This window comes from Oryx dammah, unplaced genomic scaffold (assembly GCF_014754425.2).
Source record: "Oryx dammah isolate SB20612 unplaced genomic scaffold, SCBI_Odam_1.1 HiC_scaffold_2, whole genome shotgun sequence".
Lineage (NCBI taxonomy): Eukaryota > Metazoa > Chordata > Mammalia > Artiodactyla > Bovidae > Oryx > Oryx dammah.
The window spans coordinates 191,283,411-191,301,871 of NW_024070186.1; the positions used below are offsets into that span (position 1 = coordinate 191,283,411).

The following is an 18,461-nucleotide window of genomic DNA, read 5'->3' on the forward strand; positions in this document are numbered from 1 at the left end:
CTCCTCTGTCCATGGGGATTCTCCAGGCAAGAATACTGGAGTGGGTTGCCATGCCCTCCTCCAGGGATCTTCCGGACCCAGCATCAAACCCAGGTCTCCCGCATTGCAGAAGGATTCTTTACTCTCCACCAGGGAAGCCCTCTAAGGGGGGTTAACTCCAAGGCGGAGAGGGGCCGATGGCTTCAGGGATGCCCTCCCTGGTTGCTCATCCCGTCAACCCCACCCTACTACCAGCACAATCTGAGAACACAGCTGTGGGACTGAGGGGTCCCTTTCCCAGCAGAGGACACAGTCTCTCCGGCTAGCTGTCCCTCGGGGGCCTCAGGCCACAGCTGGCTCTCTGCCTGTGGGCCTGCTAGGCAGGAAACCCAGGTGGTTTCTGCTGTGGTGGGCACGCCGCCCAGGCAAGCTTGGAGCTTGAACTCTCATCTGCTTCTCTCCCACCACACCCCCACCTGTGTTGATCAAGTCAAAGGAAGTGGTGGGGGTAATCTCTCCCCTTCATTTATTTTCCGACAAGTTTATTAACAAAAACACACACGTTTATTAACAAAATAACAAGTTTATTAACACAAAAACAAAAAACACCTAGGAAGTATATACTTAAGCAACTTACAAGTATGGTTGGTTCAATCCCTTCAGTTAGTGTTAGTTGCTTGTTTGTATCCGACTTTTTGCAACCCTGTGGACTGTAGCTCAGATTCTTTACTATCTGAGCCACTAGGGAATTAGAAGCAAGCATTTACAAGAGCACACACTTCCGGTGGTAAAGAAACCACCTGCCGATGCAGAGACATGAGACTCTGGCCAGTTCCATCCCTGGGTAGGGAAGATCCCCTGGAGGAGGGCACGGCAACCCACTCCAGTATTCTCACCTGGAAAATCCCATGGACAGAGGAGCCTTGTGGGCTACAGCCCATGGGGTTGCAAAGAGTCGGACTGAAGCGACTTAGCAAGCACGCCTGCACTTCTGGTGCCAAAAGCTCAGCTTCTCTCTACACCAGTGCTGGATCAGATCACAGAGACAGAGTTCTGGGTGAGGGAGAACAGGATAACTTTGTTACTTTTCCAGACAAAGGGGGACACAGTGGGCTAATACCCTCAAAACCGTGTGTCCCCCCTCTTGGAGAAGACAGTGAAAAGTTTTATAGTAATTGTTCAAAGCAGGCATGATCAGCTCGTGGACATTCTTCCTGGGTTGGTGAGGCATGTAGGAGTCAGCATCATCAACCTTTAGGTCCAAGTGGTCTGGGGTCTATGTGCTTGTGGGCAGCATACTGTTGGTAATCGTTAACTTCTCCCACCTGGAGGGGCTTTCAGTATCTGCAAAATAGCTCAAAGATACTGTTGTGTGTACCCGTTCATGGGGAAAGGGCACCTTGACTGTTCCTCCCTGGTCTCAAATCCCCTCCCTTCCCTAATTAACAAGTGCTTGAATCTGCCCATTGGAACCCAGGGAAGGGCATGGGGGCTGAATGAAGGCTGTCTCCTGAAATCAAAGAAATGGGGGATACAGAAAGCCTTTTTGTCCAGGAGCCCCACAGCGCCCTGCGTGGTATCACTTCTGCCCCTAGGAATTTAACACCGTGACTATTTTGAGTTCTTTCTGTCCTCTTGAAGGAATCTCACCCAGACCTGGCAAGGAGTAGGCCGTGAGGAAGGGCTCACCCTGTCTGTCAGTCCTTCCCCACCTCCCCAACCAGGACCGGTGCAGTAGCCCCCCTGACTCTTGTCTTCAGACCTACCCTTCCCCAGCTAGAGCTGGCCAGATCACTCATCTTCCCCATCCTACCTCTCTCACCAAGAACAAAGTCCAGCATCTCAGCCTAGCACCTTTAGGATCCTGCCCCAATCTACTTCCCCAGCCCCCTAAACTGTCACTCTGGCCCCTAGGGACCTGAGGCTCCAGCAGCTCTGAGTTCCTGAGGTTTTCCCTCAAGTCTACCCAGTGCCCTGTCTACACCTCTGTTCACATAGATCCCTCTGCCTGAACTGCCCTTCCCGGCTACCTCCTATGCGGTTGAGCAGCAAGGACTTCCCTGGTGGTCCAGCGGCTAAGACACCATGCTCCCAATACAGGGGGCCCAGGTTTGATCCCTGGTCAGGGAACTAGATCCTGTATGCCACAACTAAAGATCCCATGTGCCACAACCAAGGCCTGGTGCAGCCAAATAAATAAATTTCGAAAAACGCAATCTTATAAAAAAAAAAAATAAAGTTGAGCAGCAGCCCACAACATTCCCTGGCCTCCTAATGATACCATGGTTTCTCTGCTTGGAAAGAGCTCCCATCTCTGTTAAAATTCTCCTCATCCTTAATCAATCCTTAGTCAAGGGCTTTCTCCTGGTCTCCCCCAATGATCCAGGCTTCCCAGGTGGCACAGTGGGAAAGAATACGCATCCAATGCAGGAGACGGGAGAGACGTGGGTTCGATCCCTGAGTCGGGACGATCCCCTGCAGATGGAAATGGCAACCCACTCCAGTGTTCTTGCCTGGAGAATCCCACGGACAGGGGAGCCTGGTGGGCTACAGTCCATGGGGTTGAAAAGAGTCAGACACGACTGAGCAACCAACACACCCCCCTCTAAGGATCCAGGGTAGCTCTTAGCTCCCTCTCTAGGTGACGAGGGAAAGGCCAGCAAAGGGTGGAAGGAGGGAAGGGGTAAGAAGCTATGCCTGACCAGGCTACCAGCTGATGCTTCTCAAAGCTTAATGTGAATACAGATCACCTGGGGACGGAGAGGGAGACCGGTCCTGACTTAGGCGGCCTGGGCTGTGTCAGAGAGTCTGCGCTTCTTTCTTTGGCCTGCCTGTGGTGCTTGCGGGCTCTTAGCTCCCCTATCTGGGGTTGAAGCCATGCCCCCCTTAGTGGAAGCACGCCTTCCTGACCACTGGGCCACCAGAGAAGTCCCAGAGTCTGCCTTTGAACAAGCTCCCAGGTGAGGCTGGTGCTGCAGGCCTGGGGGCCACTTTGAGCAGCAGGGGCCTGGCCCACTTGATTGGCTGGGGAAGAGGGGCAGTTGGGAGCCCAGGTGTGAGTGGCCATCATCGGGGTATAAGATGGTGGGTGGTGCCTGCCCAGGAGTTGCAGTGGGTGGGAGTAGCTTCGTAGGCACCATGGGGCCGCGCTCTAGGCTCTTCCTCTGCTTTCTGCTCTGGGGAAGCACGGAACTCTGCAGCCCCCAGCCCTTCTGGGATGATGAAACCGAGCGCTTCAAGCCATCGAAGCCACCCGCTGTGATGGTGGAGTGTCAGGAGGCCCAGCTGGTGGTCATGGTCAACAAAGACCTTTTCGGCACCGGGAAGCTCATCCGGCCTGCGGACCTCACCCTGGGCCCCAACAACTGTGAGCCGCTGGCCTCCGCGGACACGGACGGCGTGGTTAGGTTTGTGGTCAGGCTGCACGAGTGTGGCAACATCTTGCAGGTGAGGTTTGGCACCCCCTCGGCAGCCCCGGCTTTGGTGGGATGACACGGGAGGGGGCCGGTGATGCAGAGTGTGGGTGCAAGGTGGGGCTGGGGTGGATCCCTTTTATGCGGGGGAGCTGGGTGGGTGGAGCCGCTGAGACCTGAAGCCGGGCCTTGGTGGCGCTGGGGTGGGGGAGTTCCTGCCTCTAGGTGCCAAAATTGGGGAGGTGGGTGGAGACCAGGGGTGGCAGTGCATTTTGCGCCAGACCGGGGCACCCCCCACTCTGATTCCTGAGGACTTCTAACCCCTAGGGGGCAACCAGAAGACATATAGTCAACATGGGTGTGGGGGCGTGCGTGATGGGATACTCTGCAGGTAACCTAGTGCTTTCATGGGGCCCTAGAAAGTTGTACGGAAGAGGTGAATTTTGAAACCTCAGAAAGCCCAGAAGTCATCACAGGAAGAAAAAAACCTATTTTGGCGTCCCTCATTCATGTTAATGGCTTTGAAGCCTTGCGTTGAAAGTTGTTTGAGGGCAGGGTCAAAGGGCATCGTGGTTGAAGAGGCTCAAAGTGTGGGTCCCGTGGGGGCAGTCTTAAATGGGGGTAGTCTTAAATGGGGGTGTGTGTGCAGGGGGAAAGCTGAGTAATTCAGGCCAGACAGCCCCCTCAAGGAGAGGGGGAGGGGCAGAACCTGGGTAGGAGGGCCCTCCTAGCAAGGGCCGGGCACACTGGCCCAGCGGGTGCACAATTTCTGGATCAGCTTCCTGCTGCCCCTCGGAGGGTCTGTCCTCCCCTCCCTTACACCCCTGACCCAGCTGGCCCTTGGACTCTGGTCTCAGTTTGGCTAGGGGCAGGGCAAGTTCAGCCCCCGGAGTCCTCCTCTGGAGCTCTGGTCTCAGGGTGGTTCCCAGGGCTGGACTTGAAGCCACCTGGACCTCATTTCCCTGGGGAGAGCTTAGGCAAGCCAGAGCTGCTCAGAGTTAAGGAATTATCCTAACCTAGTAACTCCCAGTCTTAGGGCATCAGAGTCACCTGGGGAGTGGTTAGAACTCCTGATTCCCCATATTCCATCTGAAATTGGGATGGAAGTGGGGGCAGACGTCAGTATCTGTAGGATTCCCCCGTGCCTCCACCGTGGAGCACAGCTGGGCGGGTTGCCCGGTCTCATCAGCCGAGAACCACGTGGGAAATCACGTGGGGTTCCGGCGGCTTGCAGGGAACACTACCTGCGCTGACTCTGGGGACCATGCTTGCTTTAATGATGCTCCACTGTCCTGACTTCTCTCCTGTTGGACAAGGAGCCCCACATTTTCCCTTTGCACCGAGTCCCACAAATATGCAGCTGCTCCACCTGGGGACTCGCTAATGGACAGCTAGCACTCACCCCTGAAGTTTGAGCGGTGAGGGCGGGCTGGGAAGCTGCTTATTGGGAGGGGGTTGTTGGGAGAGGATGCAAATTGCCCAGCAGCACCTGCTGGTGCTCTTCCGGCCTCGGGCAGCCACAAAACCAGCTTCCCCCTCTGCGAGATGAGCGTGAGAATAAGTCAGAAGGAGGGTGAGTCAGGTGGTAACTGCTGTGGCAGTGAGTTGAAATTCCTGGAACTTTCTAGCCTCTTCCTGGGGGCTTTCTTGGACCCCTGGCATTCCCCAGAAAAGGAAATGATGTATGTGTCTCGGGGTAGGGGGCAGCAGCTTGAGACGGGTGCTCACACCCAAGGCCTCTGGTCACAGGGTGCTGCTTGCTGGTGACACGGAGCTGGTCCAGACCCCCAGGGAAGTGTCACTGTTTTGCGGTGAAACAGGTGTGAAGCGGGGTGCCTGTGCAGGCCCTCCCACGGGTCAGCGAAGTGGGCTCTGAGCCCAGGGCCTGTGTTCTCTCCACCTCCAGCAGCCCTGGCCCCCCAGGCCCTTGCCGGGCACACCTGGGGCAGGTGACGCTGGTAGAGTTAACCCTTTCCTTCCCCTCAGGTGACCGACGATGCCCTGGTGTACAGCACCTTCCTGCTCCACAACCCCCGCCCTGCAGGAAACCTGTCCATCCTGAGGACTAACCGCGTGGAGGTCCCCATCGAGTGCCACTACCCCAGGTCTGTGTGGCCGCCCCTGGCCCAGAGGCTCCTCGGCAAGCATGTCAGCCTCCTGGCAGCACCTGGCAGTGAGGCTGGGAGGAGGGGGGAGGGGCTGGGGCTGTGGTCGCCGCCCTCAATCCTGGTAGGGGTGGCCCTGCAGCCTCTGCTCGGAGCCCCTGGAACTGGCCGGGGTCACAGCTGCCTCCTGGGGGAAGCTGCAGGGCTGCCCTGCCCACTCAGTTCAGAAAGGGTCGCTTGGTAGAGCAGAGGTGGGTTCCAAGCTCTGACCTTGACCTTGGCCATCACAACCTGCACTCTCACTCTGTAGCTGAGTGAGGGTCGAGGAGGCCCCAGCATGAAGCACGTGCCTGTGACCTTGGAGAATCAAGGCTTGGGGACCAGGTGACTGGCTTATAACAACAAGGCCTGACCCTGTGTGCTGGGTTGAGTGCAGAGTAGGTAAAAGTCGCTCAGTCGTGTCCAACTCTATGCGACCCCATGAACTGTAGCCTGCCAGGCTCCTCTGTCCATGGAGTTCTCCAGGCAAGAATACTGGAGTGGGTTGCCACTCCCTTTTCCAAGAGATCTTCCCAACCCAGTGATCAAACCCAGGTCTCCCGCATTACAAGAGGATTCTTTGAGCCACCAGGGACACCTAGAAAGGCTTTGAACTTGACTGTGATCTGGGAGGGGAGTGGTGTTGATTCACTGAAGGCACAAGGAACAAGGCATGTGTGGAAGGGCCTCCCTGGACAAGATCCGGGGGGGCAGTGCTCAGGCAGGTGGGCAGACACACCCCAGAGGAGGAGTGTCTCTAGTAGGGCCCAGAGCCGCACGCCAGGTGTGGGCAGCTGCTCGTTTCTTCCTAGGCAGGGCAATGTGAGTAGCTGGGCCATCCAGCCCACCTGGGTGCCATTCAGGACCACGGTGTTCTCAGAGGAGAAGCTGGTTTTCTCTCTGCGCCTGATGGAAGGTGAGCAAAGTGGGCTGGGAGGGGGCAACTATTGGGGTTGGGGTGCTCCGGCAGGCTCTCACCCCTGGTGTGCCTTGCAGAGAACTGGAGCGCCGAGAAGATGACGCCCACCTTCCAGCTGGGAGACAGAGCCCACCTCCAGGCCCAAGTCCACACCGGCAGCCATGTGCCCCTGCGACTGTTCGTGGACCACTGCGTGGCCACGCTGACGCCAGACTGGAGCACCTCCCCTTACCACACCATCGTGGACTTCCACGGGTGAGGCTGGCCTGCCTCTCCGGGGCCCCTCCTGGGATGTGACTTGTGTCACTTTCTCCATCTCTAACCGTGTTCACTTGCTCTCTTCAAAGTTGTCTTGTCGATGGTCTCACCGATGCCTCGTCTGCTTTCAAAGCACCTAGACCCAGACCAGAGATCCTCCAGTTCACAGTGGATGTGTTCCATTTTGCTAATGACTCCAGAAACATGGTAATGGCTTAATAGCCTGGAATAAGCCTGAACTCTTGGGGTCAGGCTGACCAGGCTTCCTAAGCTGATGCTGTCACTCACAAGCTGTTCCCTTAAGCAGTGATCTGAGAGTTCTGCCCTATCCTAGTAACCTAGCAAGTAGATAAAGCCATGATCTCCAGTGAGATCTTTGGGAAAGCATAGGCCTTAAGAGACTGGTAGAAAATCTATGCGGGATGGAGTGAGAAAATCCACGAAGGATGGAATGAGTCAGGGATCCTGGAAACAGAACAAGGTAGAGAGGGAACCCAGGAGACTCAGCTGACAGATCACATCAGATAACACTGCATCAGCAATGCAGTATCTGGTGACCAGGTCACCGACATTATCCTCACCAAGGTCAGCAGGACTGGAACCCAGATGGGCTGAGTAAAGGAGTTCATCAGAGCAGGTGCCAGCTTTTCTGGAGGATTTCTAGAAGGGGCAAGGGAAGCAGGTATGAACTTCTCATACTAGTTAGCCTCTCAAACTCGAACGTAGGCTAGATCAGTGACTTCTTGAACCCTGAGTTCACCAGCATCACCTGGTGCGTTTGTACTAGACAGCTGAGCCCATACCCTCCAGGGTTTGGTTCAATAGACTTGGAGTGGAGCCTGGCACCTGCATTCCGAACAAGTCTTCAGGTGCCGTTGATGAACCGCTAAGCTAGGAAGCTCAGCTTGACACTGAGGCGGGAGGGAGCTAAAATTCGGACCACAGGTGATGACTGGCAGGAAGAATAGGTAGGATTGGCAGCTAGCGAGAAAGTGCTGGTAGAATATTACAAACCAAGATGCTTTCATTTTTCAAATATTTACTTTTGGCTGTGCTGGGTCTTTGCTGTGGGCTCGTGGGCTCTAGAGCAGGGACTCGGTAGTTGCGGCACACCGGCTTAGTTGCCCCACAGTGTGTGGGACCTTCCCCGACCAGGGATCAGACCTGTGTCCCCTGCATTGGCAGGTAGATTCTTAACCGCTGCACCACCAGGGAAGCCCTCAAGTAGCTCTTAAGTGAGTTTTCCTGAGATAGGAGCGGAAGGATGGGAATTCGGGATAGCTGGTCAAGAAGGAACAGTGATTAAAGCAAGGATTTCCAGCTCTATCTCTTGTACTATCTGGAAAGATCATCAAAATACTGATATTTAATCATCCCATATATTTTCACTTAACTGGGGTGGGGTCTGACATGAACTTTCCCATTCCATTAAAATCTAAAAATATGTGAAGGAGAAAGGATTTCAAAGCAAAGAGCTATGTACTTACCATCTAGGTTCCGTTAGTGTTTTATGCCATGCCCAGTCACTAGTCTCTATTTACAAATGCATCAAAAGCCATTTAAGTTCTCTAACAAGCAGCTAGGTTTACAGAGCACTGAGCCAGAGGCTCATGTGGCTGGGTGGCATTGAGAGGCGAGCAGTGGGAAATTTGTAGATGAGCACACAGATGCTACTTTCTCCCCTGAGAACAGAAGTCATTTGCTACAGCCAGTGATAGAAGGAAAGGTGCAACTGAAGCTACTGGGCATTGTCCTGAAGCTTTGTAATGGCAGGTCATGTGTTTGAATGGAGCTGGGCAGAAAGACTAGACGAGGGAAGGGTCCTGGTCCCCAGATCGATGACCTAGTGGGTCTTAAGGTAGAAGATCCTGGTTGGGGTAGGGCGTTGACCTCACAGGTGGTCCAGGGGAAGGAGGAGATGAGGTTTCACACAGGTACTGGCCATCACGGCCGACACCCGAGCCAGCATCTGCATATCTGAAGATGGGGTGGTACCTAAGACCACAGGAGGATCTTGATCAAGGGAAGGCAGCCTGAACTCTGGGAGGGCTCTCCCTCAAAGGTGGGCAGGTGGCTGGGCCACCTGTGGCTAGAGTACAGGGGAGATGGACTCTTACTCAACAGCAAATGAGGAACTGCTCGGGGGGAATCTGTGGCCCCACTTAGCATCATCTGGGAAGAAGCTGAGGCTCAAGGCAGTTCCCTTCCTGGAATAGGGATGCTAAAGGACCAGGAAGCGCTGCTCTGGGTTGGGAGAAGGGGTGGAGTCAGACAATCGGGAGTGCAGCCTGGCTGATTTCAAGTTTCCGGAAAGGTTTCCCTGCTGGTGCATTCAGCCACTAGGTGGTGATCACAGCTTGTGGTTCTGTATGCCGAAGGCTTCAGGACAGGTAGCTGGCGTTCAAGTGCCTTGGCAGGGCGTGTGTGTCGGGGAGTGTGGTCCCCCTAGAGTATGAGGGGGACCTCTGGTTGTGGATGTCTCTACCAAGAGGCCCTGGGCTGACCTGAGCTCTGGTCTTGTCAAAATTCCTCCCATTCCAGCAGCCAAGTTGGATTCTGTTCCCACTGGGCTTGATTCCCTGTTCCTAAGGTTTTGATTTAATGAGGCCCTGGGGGTAAGACACGGCTGAGAGATTGGAGAAGTGTGAAAGACTAGGAATAAAGCTGATGGGTTGGGTTCTAATTCAGAATCCAATGTGCAACTTGCTCTGGACTTGTAGGCAAGCTGGTCTTTGAAGCTGCCTCCTTCTGTCTCTAAAGTGGGCTTCCGTCCTCAAAGGCTAAGGGTTATTGAAGAACTGGCTTACCAGTCACTGAGCTGCGTAGAACTTTGCCTGGTAATAGCTGCTCTTATTTCCAGATATATATCACCTGTCACCTGAAGGTCACTCCGGTTGACCGAGTCCCGGACCAGCTAAACAAAGCCTGTTCCTTCAGCAAGTCCTCCAACCGGTAAAGACTCCAGACTGGGGTGGAAGACCAGCCACCTTTGCTCATGTTGACTTCCCTCAATGTGCCCACTGTTAGCAAACTGCTTCCTACAGGCAGCACAGCTGTCTAACTTCCTGTATTTCACTCTTAGGTGGTCCCCGGTTGAAGGCCCCACTGACATCTGTCGATGCTGTAGCAAGGGGCGCTGCGGCATTTCAGGCCGTTCCATGAGGCTGTCCCACCGGGAGGGCCAGCCTGTTCCCCGAAGTCGCAGGCAAGGTAGGTCTCGGGAGGCCCCTCCCCTCAGAGGCACCAGCTGTTGCCTTAGGGTGACAGTCCTTTTCTTGTTCCCCATTTAAAGCTGCTTACCCCTAGGGGATGGCTTCCTGGGTGGCGCTAATGGTAAAGAAACTGCCTACCAATGTAAGAGACGTAAAAGATATGGATTCTATCCCTGGCTGGGGGAAGATCCCCTGGAGGAGGGCATGGCAAGCCACTCCAATATTCTTGCCTGGAAAACCCATGGACAGAGGAACCTGGCAGGCTACAGTCCATGGGGTCCCAAATAGTCAAACCCTACTGAAGGGACTTTACATGTATTTCTAGGGGATACCATCTCAGACCTAAGCGGGAGAGGCTCCAAGCCCCCACCTGATGTTGGCCAGGGCCATTCTGCAGTCATCCTGGAGCCCTGACACACAGGGGGTTATTGTTAAGTTGCTCAGTCGTGTCCAACTCTTTGCAACCCCATGGACTATAGCCTGCCAGGCTCCTCTGTCCATGGGATTTCCCAGGCAAGAATACTGGAGTGGGGAGCCATACCTTCTCCAGGGGATCTTCCTGACCCAAGGGTTGAACCCATGTCTCCTGCATTGGCTAGAGATTCTTCACTGCTGAGCCACCAGGGCAGCCCATAATCCCGGGTCTGGGAGACTAATGCAGCTGCTAGAACTAAACCTACTGGTTCAGCCTGTTGAGCAGAACAAAACCCCTCATCTGATTCCTGGCTCTGGGACTTGGTTAACCCTCGGATGTCTCATCTTTCAGTGACGGAGGAAGCAGACGTCACAGTGGGGCCGTTGATCTTCCTGGGGAAGATGAATGACCGTGGCGTGGAAGGGCCCACCTCCTCTCCCCCTCTGCTGATGCTGGGCTTAGGCGTGGCTACTGTGATGACCTTGACTCTGGCTGCCATTGTCCTGGGTCTCACTGGGAGGCGTCGGGCTGCTTCTCACCCTGTGTGCCCTGTGTCTGCTTCCCAATAAAAGAAGAAAGTGAACTCGGTGTGGAGCAGTGACTAGATGGGGGTGAATTGGGAGTGGCTGTGTAGGGGCGGAGGGCAGATAATAACAGTCATGGGTTCAAACAGTGAAATCGAAGTACCACTGTGTCTTTATGAGGCTGTATGGGCTTGTCTGGTGGCTCAGTGGTAAAGACTCCGCCTGCCAATGCAGGAGATGGAGAGTTCAGTCCCTGGGTTGGGAAGATCCTCTGGAGGGGAGGGTATGGCTGTCCACTCCAGTATTCTTGCCTGGAGAATCCCCTAGACAGAGGAGCCTGGTGGGCTACAGTTCATGGGGTCGCAAAAGAGTCTATAACACAACTTGGCGAGTAAACAAGAGGAGAGAGGCCAGCATTGGTGGTGAAGACAAGCCTGTGTTTTCCTGGCTTTGGGCAACTCGTTCTTCCTCAGTCCAAGGCTCGCTTGTTCAGGGGCAACTATAACCCTATGTCGCCAGTGAGCCCAAAGTGAGAGAGGTTGGAGGCTGAAGTGGGGTGGGCCCTGCCCCACTTCTAGGCTGGCAGGGGTCCTGGCTCTGGGCCCCATGGATCTGGTGCGAGGAGTAGGGGCAAGGAGGAAAGGACTTCTAGTCTTTCTCTAGTGCCAGCTGGCAGAAAGCCACATGTCTGTGGGCTAGAAGCTCGAAAGCCATAGGTGATGGCCGAGGGCAGCGCTCATCTTGAGAACTGAAGCTGCTGTAGGGGAGCCCCTCTGGGGTATGGGGGTGCTGTGGTCTCGGCTCACTTCAGTCACTCAGGTGTGTCCAACTCTCTGTGATCCCATGGACTGCAGCACGCCAGGCCTCCCTGTCCATCACCAACTCCCGGAGCTTGCTCAAACTCATGTCCATTGAGTCGGTGATGCCATCCAACCATCTCATCTTCTGTCGTCCCTTTCTCCTCCTGCCTTCAATCCTTCCCAGCATTAGGGTCTTTTCAAATGAGCCAGTTCCTTGCATCAGGTGGCCAGAGTATTGGAGCTTCAGCATCAGTCCTTCCAATGAATATACAGGATGGATCTCCTTTAGGATGGACTGGTTGGATCTCCTTGCAGTCCAAGAGACTCTCAAGAGTCTTCTCCAACACCACAGTTCAAAAGCATCAATTCTTCAATGCTTAGGTTTCTTTATAGTCCAACTCTCACATCCATACATGACTACTGGAAAAACCAAAGCTTTCACTAGATGGACATTTGTTGGCAAAGTAATGTCTCTGCTTTTTAATATGCTGTCTAGGTTGGTCACAGCTTTCCTTCCAAGGAGCAGGCGTCTAGTCACTAGCTATGGATGCTTCAGGGCTTCCTGTGACGGACAGGAGCTGCTTCTCCGCCTCCCCCGCTTTACCCACTCCCTTCACAGAGGCTTCTGTGCTCTCAGCCAGGCCACAGCCCCTAGGGCTGTTCAGCAAGGGAAGGGTGCCCAGGAAGTTTGCAGCCCCTCTCCAGGGGAGGTGGCTGTGCTCTTTCTGCTGAGGGCTGTGATGTCCCTACCTTGGGCTGGCCCTTTGCTGCCTCCAACCTTGCCCCCAGCTGTGACTCCTCACTGGGTGAAGATCACTGTGGAATCCCAGCTTTGCTAGTCACCTGCTGTGAGCCCTGAGCACCCTTGGGGGCCAAATGGGGCTGGTTCCAGCTGGGCAGGGCCATTGAGGCATAAACTGATTGGAGCCAATGGTGCTTAAAAACATTCAGGGGAAGAGTTTGTTATTCTGGGTCTCAGAAGTAGAGGAAGGCCTCGATCCTTGCCCCTCTGTGGTTGGTTTTCTTTCAAGGTTTTTAAAAATTTGTTTTTGGTTGCACTGGGTCTTCATAGCTGCACACAGGCTTTCTCTAGTTGTGCCAGCGGAGGGCTACTCTCTAGTTGGAATGCCTGGTCTACTCATTGCAGTGGCTTCTCTTTTTGTGGAGCACAGGCTTCAGTAGTTGCAGCAGGAAGGCTCAGTAGTTAGGGCACATGAGCTTAGCTGTTCCACAGCATGTGGAATCTTCTGGATCAGGGATTGAGCCCGTGTTCCCTGCACTGACAGACAGATTCTTAATGACTGTACTGCCAATGAAGTCCATGTGTTTTTTTGTTTTGTTTTGTTTTTTATAAACACCACTGGGCATCACCTGGGGATTGTGGGAAAGGCAGAGTTTGGGGCCCCATTCCAGACCTAAGACTTTGTGTCTCAACAAAATCCCTGGCTGATTCTGGGCCAAGGGATTTACCTCAAGAAGGAATCTGCCTCCCTTTCTATCAGGTATGCTATATAAGGGGAAAAGAGACATGAGGTAGGAAGGGTGGGCTTCCTGGAGGTGGTGATCCTGGAGTAAACCCTCAAAGATCAAGCAGGTCCTAGAAAAATGGGGGTGGTGGGTATGAAGGGAAGAGAGGACAGGGAGAACATGGGCTCTGATGGATTGAAGGGCCTGGATGTCCAGTAAGAGGGAGAGTAGAGAGGGAGGCCATGTAGGGCTGATGACGGGCAGAAGAGCCACTGAAGGGCTGAGTGCCTTGGATGGACCAGCCCTGTTGGGGAGATCAACGGAAGAGAGGAGTACAGTCCAGGGTCCAACGGAAAGCCGGCCACGGTCAGGTTGGCAGTTCCCTTCATCTGTAAGATGACACTGTCTGCAGGTTAACAGAGCATTGCCGGAATCCTGGTCAGGACACCTGGGCCAGGGGTCACATTCCACCTAGCTCCACCCCTGCCTGAGCCCACTTCCTCCTGGTAAGCTTTATCCTGTTTCAGGTAGGGTAGCTCTCAACTTCAGGGTTAAGGGAAAGATTCATGGGACGCTTGGGACGCAGTGTGCATTCAGAGCTGTTCTCCAGAAAGATTACTCCCAGGACCCCTGGGGGGCTATCCCTGCTGCAGACACCTACGGGTTACTTGTCCTCATGGTCCCGGGTATTGCAACATCTCAGGAACTCATTCAACTTCTGTTGTCCTCAGAGGAAGTGGCTGGGTCTGGTGTGGGGAGGAAGTGTGCTGAGGATGTGACCCCTAGTGTCAGCCCCAGGCAGTTCCCGGGGGGCCTCAGCTCAGTGAGCGGAGACACTGGCCTCCGGCAGTAAACGGTAACGTCAGAGGACCCTGCCTGCCAGCCTCAAGGTGGAGCTTCCTTGGGAAAGGGAGGCAAGTGGCAGGCACACAGTTCCCTGGTGTTTGTTTGGGGAAGCGTCCTATTATATGCTGGGAATCCCTGGGTGAATCAACACTTTGAAGGTTTAAAACTTCACCCAAAGTCATATAGCACATCCTGGGGGCTCCAGCTGCCCCTTGCTTGCCCTTTTGGGAAATCCCACACACTGTTGCCAGGACCAGGCTGCAGCCCCAGCCCACAGGCATTCCCTGCTGGTAAAACATTTAGAAAAATAAGACAACCTAATCTTAAATTTTTGCCTTCTTGATAGCCAGGGGAAAAAGGGAGATATGAGGTATGTTAAAGAACAATGAAGAAAAAAATCATGATCTCACAAATATAAAATAAAAGAGTGTCGAAATCTTGTTTTAACTCATTCATTGAGGGTAAGTGTAAGACGTAAAAAAGTGGTTCAAAAGAGAATCAGGAAAAAAAGAAAAAGAAAACAAAGGAGAATTAGAAAAAAAACAACTAACAGATTTACAAAGGCAAGCAGGAATGCAGACATGAATTTGCTGATAGAGGCAAAAATGGCTTCCGCAGACAGAAGTCAATAGCATCCCTCTGGATAAGAATTATTTATATTACTATCGGTTTTGTAAAAGGAAAGGCACAGATTCAGAGAATCAGGTAACTGGGCGTTTGCTAACACCCTTTCAGATTCACTTTCTGCCTGTTTCAAGGTCTTTTGGGGGCTTCCCTGGTGGCTCAGACAGCAAAGAATCTGCCTGCAATACAGAAGACCCAGGTTCAGTCCCTGGGTCGGGGAAGATCTCCTGGAGAAGGGAATGATTACCCACTCCAGTATTCTTCTCTGAAGAATCCCATGGAGAGAGGAGCCTGGCGGGCTACAGTTCATGGGGTCGCACAGTGGGACACAACTGAGTGACTTTCATTTCACTTTCAAGGTCTTTTACAATTTTTCCTGACAGATGTGAGATTTATCAGGTATTTTTTTTCCAATAGATTCTGAGCAACTCCTAAGGGCTAATGGAAATTTTCAGGAGGAGGTTGGATATCACCAGAAAGAAAACCCACTGTCTACCAAGGGACCACCTGCCCTCAGCCTTCAGGCTAGGACACCTGAGTTTGTCCACACACCACAGTGGATCCCTTCTCTTTATCTTTTTTCCCTTTGGCTGCACTGCATGGCATGTGGAGTCTTAAGTTCCCTGACCAGGGATTGAACCCACGCCCACTGAAGTGGAAGCTCAGTCTTAACCACTGGACTGCCAGAGAAGTCCCTGATCCCTTCTCTCGGGTAACTTAAGATCCTAAATGAATGTAAAAAACAAAATTCAACCGAGTAAATTTAAAGCCCTTATTGGCTTCATTCAACAAGTCATGAGTTAGGCAGCACTCCGTCTAGCAAATAGAAAGGACCTCCAAACAGCTGTACAAAATGAAAGGCTTTTATAGGCAGAAGTGGGTGGGAAGAGGAAGTTTTGAGCAGAATGGGTTATTTCAGGGAAAGTTACCCTCCTACTATGGGGCGCGAAGTGTCTATGGGGCAAATCACTTCACTGATACGTGCGTGTTTGTCATTCAGTCGTGTCCAACTCTTTGGGACCCCAAGGACTATAGCCCACCAGGATCCTCTGTTCATGGGATTCTCCAGGCAAGAATACTCGAATCAGTAGCCAGTACTCTGGAGATGAATGGGAAGCCTGATCTTGCCATTCCCTTCCCAGGGGATCTTCCCGCTCCAGGGATTGAACCAGGGTCTCCTGCGTTGCAGGCAGATTCTTTACCGTCTGAACCACCACTGGTACTTGCTAGGTAATTCCAGATTGACTGGTTAAAGGAGAGGCTGATTAAAGGATTATTTTCCTGGGAGAGGCTAAAACTGCAATTAGGTATTAAGTCTTGGTTTGCTGTTGTGGGGCTTAGCACAAGTGAGTCCATTTTGGGCCTGTTCGATTTCTCTCTCTCTCTTTTTCTTTTCTTTCTTTTCTCTTTTTCTCTTTCTGACACCAGGGTGCCAGAGCATTACTTTACAATCAAAACAATAACTGTGGAGTAGGGGCCAGAGGTCAAGTGTGATTGCTTAGTTTTAAAACAAACGTCTCCAATGTATTAACTCTGAGTACACATTAGTTATTTCAGACTGGCAGCAAGGGAACTAGCAAGGACAAAGCAATTCATTGAGTTGTATTCCAAGGGACTGGGACTTACATAAGACAATGCTTTCGGTGGGGACAGCTTCCCACCTCAGGGCTGCAAAGCCATCATGCTCTTGCGGGCTGTGTAGATCACACCTGGATCCTGAGCCAGCACCGTTGCCCAGAGATGCCAAGCGCTGCCTATTAATCAGAAATAATGAGCAAGGCAGCTGTGGCTTCTAATCACACAAGCCCTCCGGAGTATCAGATGGAGGCCAATTAGCTGAGGCACCAGGCAACAAAATTCTGCCTTCCCAAGCAAAACATCAGAAAGGGCTTGATCCCCTCAGCGGCATCCCTGGGCTCCAATGTCTTGCCTTTTCCCAGGTTTATGTTGATCTTTTCTTGCTCCAGGCTGAGCTGGAGGCTGGTTCCAGGGTTGGAGCTTTCGGAAGCAGTAAACGCTGACACCTGGAGTGGAGTTGAAGGACTTTATCTTTTTTGGCCACATCACGTGACATGTGAGATCTTAGTTCCCTGCCAGGGGTTGAACCTGGTTGCCTCCTGGAGTAGACGGTCAGAGTCTTAATGACTGCACCACAAGGAAAGTCTGACCATTAATTAATTTATTTTTAGGCTATTTTATTTCTTTTGGCCACACCCCATGGCATGTAGGCTCTTAGTTCCCCAAGCAGGGATCGAACCTGCACCCCCTCCATTGGAAGCACAAAGTCTTAACCACTGGACCATTAGGAAAGGTCCCTTATCCCGACTTTATTTTTTAATCTAAGTTCCTTTGGCCACCACCACTCCCCCATCTATGGCCACCTCTTTCTTGGGCCGCATCATTCATTCTCAGTTGCTTGTGTGCGTGTGTGCTAAGTTGCTTTGATCGTGTCTGACTCTGTGACCCTGTGGACTGCAGCCAATCCCCGCTGTTCATGGGATTCCCCAGGCAAGAATAATGGAGTGGGTTGCCACGCCTTCCTCCAGGGGATCTTCTTGACCCAGGGATCGAACCTGCATCTCTTATGTCTCCTGCGCTGGCAGGCGGGTTCTTTACCACTAGTACCACCTGGGAAACCACTCCGTTGCTTAGGAATCCTCAAAGGTCCGTAGGTGGCACAAATGCCAGTCTTTGAGACATTAGAAAAAAAAAGTCTTTCCTTCTGGGCAGATGATTAAGGACAGAGCCTCTGCCAGGAATGTTTCAGCTCCCACAGGGCATACCTAACCTACCCTACTGTGTGTGTGGGGGGGCAGTCTCATATTTTTGTGATAGAAAAAGTTAGCATTGAATATTGCCATTTCCATTTCCAGGGGATATTCCTAACCCAGGGATCGAACCGTGTCTCCTGTGTCTCCTGCATTACAGGCAGATTCTTTACCGCTGAACTATCAGGGAAGCCCAACTATATAATAAGTAAAATAAAAATCTTCCGCTCATCTGTTACCTTCTTAGAGCATCTTAGGTTTCCTTCCAGAAAAATCTCTGCTGACAAGCCTGTGTGTGCATTTTAAATACACATACACACACACACACATACACACCAGTGTTCACTGCAGCACTGTTTACAATAGCCAGGACAGAGAAGCAACCTAACTGTCTGTTCATTGACAGAGGAATGGATAAAGATGTGGTACCCATTTACAGTGGAATAGTGTGCTCTGTGCTCAGGCATTCAGTTGTGTCCTAACTTTTGGAACCCTTTGGACTGTAGCCTGCCAGGCTCCTCTGTCCATGGGATTTTTTTGGGTAAGAATACTGGAGTGGGTTGCCATTTTCTCCTCCAGGGGATCTTCCCAACCGAGGCATCAAACCGGCATGTCTTGCATCTCCTGCAATGCAGGCAGATTCTTTACCCACCAAGCCATTAGGAAAGCCCAGTTGAATATTACTCAGCCACAAAAAGAATGAAATAATGCCATTTGCAACATGGATGGACCCCGAGATTGTCATACTGAGTGAGGTAGGTCAGACAAAGACAAATATATGATATAGCTTATATGTAGAATCTAAAAAATGGCACTAAGGAACTTATTTATAAAACAAAAATAGAGTCACAGATGTAGAAAACAAACATGGTTATATGGGGAGGGGGTGGAGGGGGGCATAAATTGGGAGATTGGGATTGACATATACATATGAGCATATATAAAATAGATAACTAATAACCTACTGTATAGCACAGGGAACTCAATACTCTGTAATGACCTATATGGGAAAAGAATCTGAAAAGAATGAATATATGTATACGAATAGATGATTCACTTTGGTGTGTACCTGCAACTAACAAGACATTGTAA

At 52.2% G+C, this 18,461-nt stretch overlaps 1 protein-coding gene and 1 non-coding gene across 2 annotated transcripts; one reads left to right on the plus strand and one right to left on the minus strand.

Moving 5' to 3' along the window:
* The first annotated feature begins 3,111 nt into the window (after positions 1–3,111).
* ZP3 (zona pellucida glycoprotein 3) lies at positions 3,112–10,923 on the plus strand. Its single transcript, XM_040261485.1, has 8 exons — positions 3,112–3,426; positions 5,379–5,497; positions 6,349–6,452; positions 6,533–6,710; positions 6,803–6,920; positions 9,574–9,665; positions 9,796–9,923; positions 10,692–10,923. Exons 1-8 carry the CDS (start codon positions 3,118–3,120, stop codon positions 10,907–10,909), a joined length of 1,266 nt encoding a protein of 421 aa, XP_040117419.1. The 5' UTR covers positions 3,112–3,117; the 3' UTR covers positions 10,910–10,923.
* A 5,914-nt stretch (positions 10,924–16,837) lies between these two features.
* On the minus strand, positions 16,838–16,910 carry TRNAG-UCC. Its single transcript has one exon. It is a non-coding gene; the product is annotated as a tRNA-Gly (tRNA).
* Positions 16,911–18,461: the final 1,551 nt, after the last annotated feature.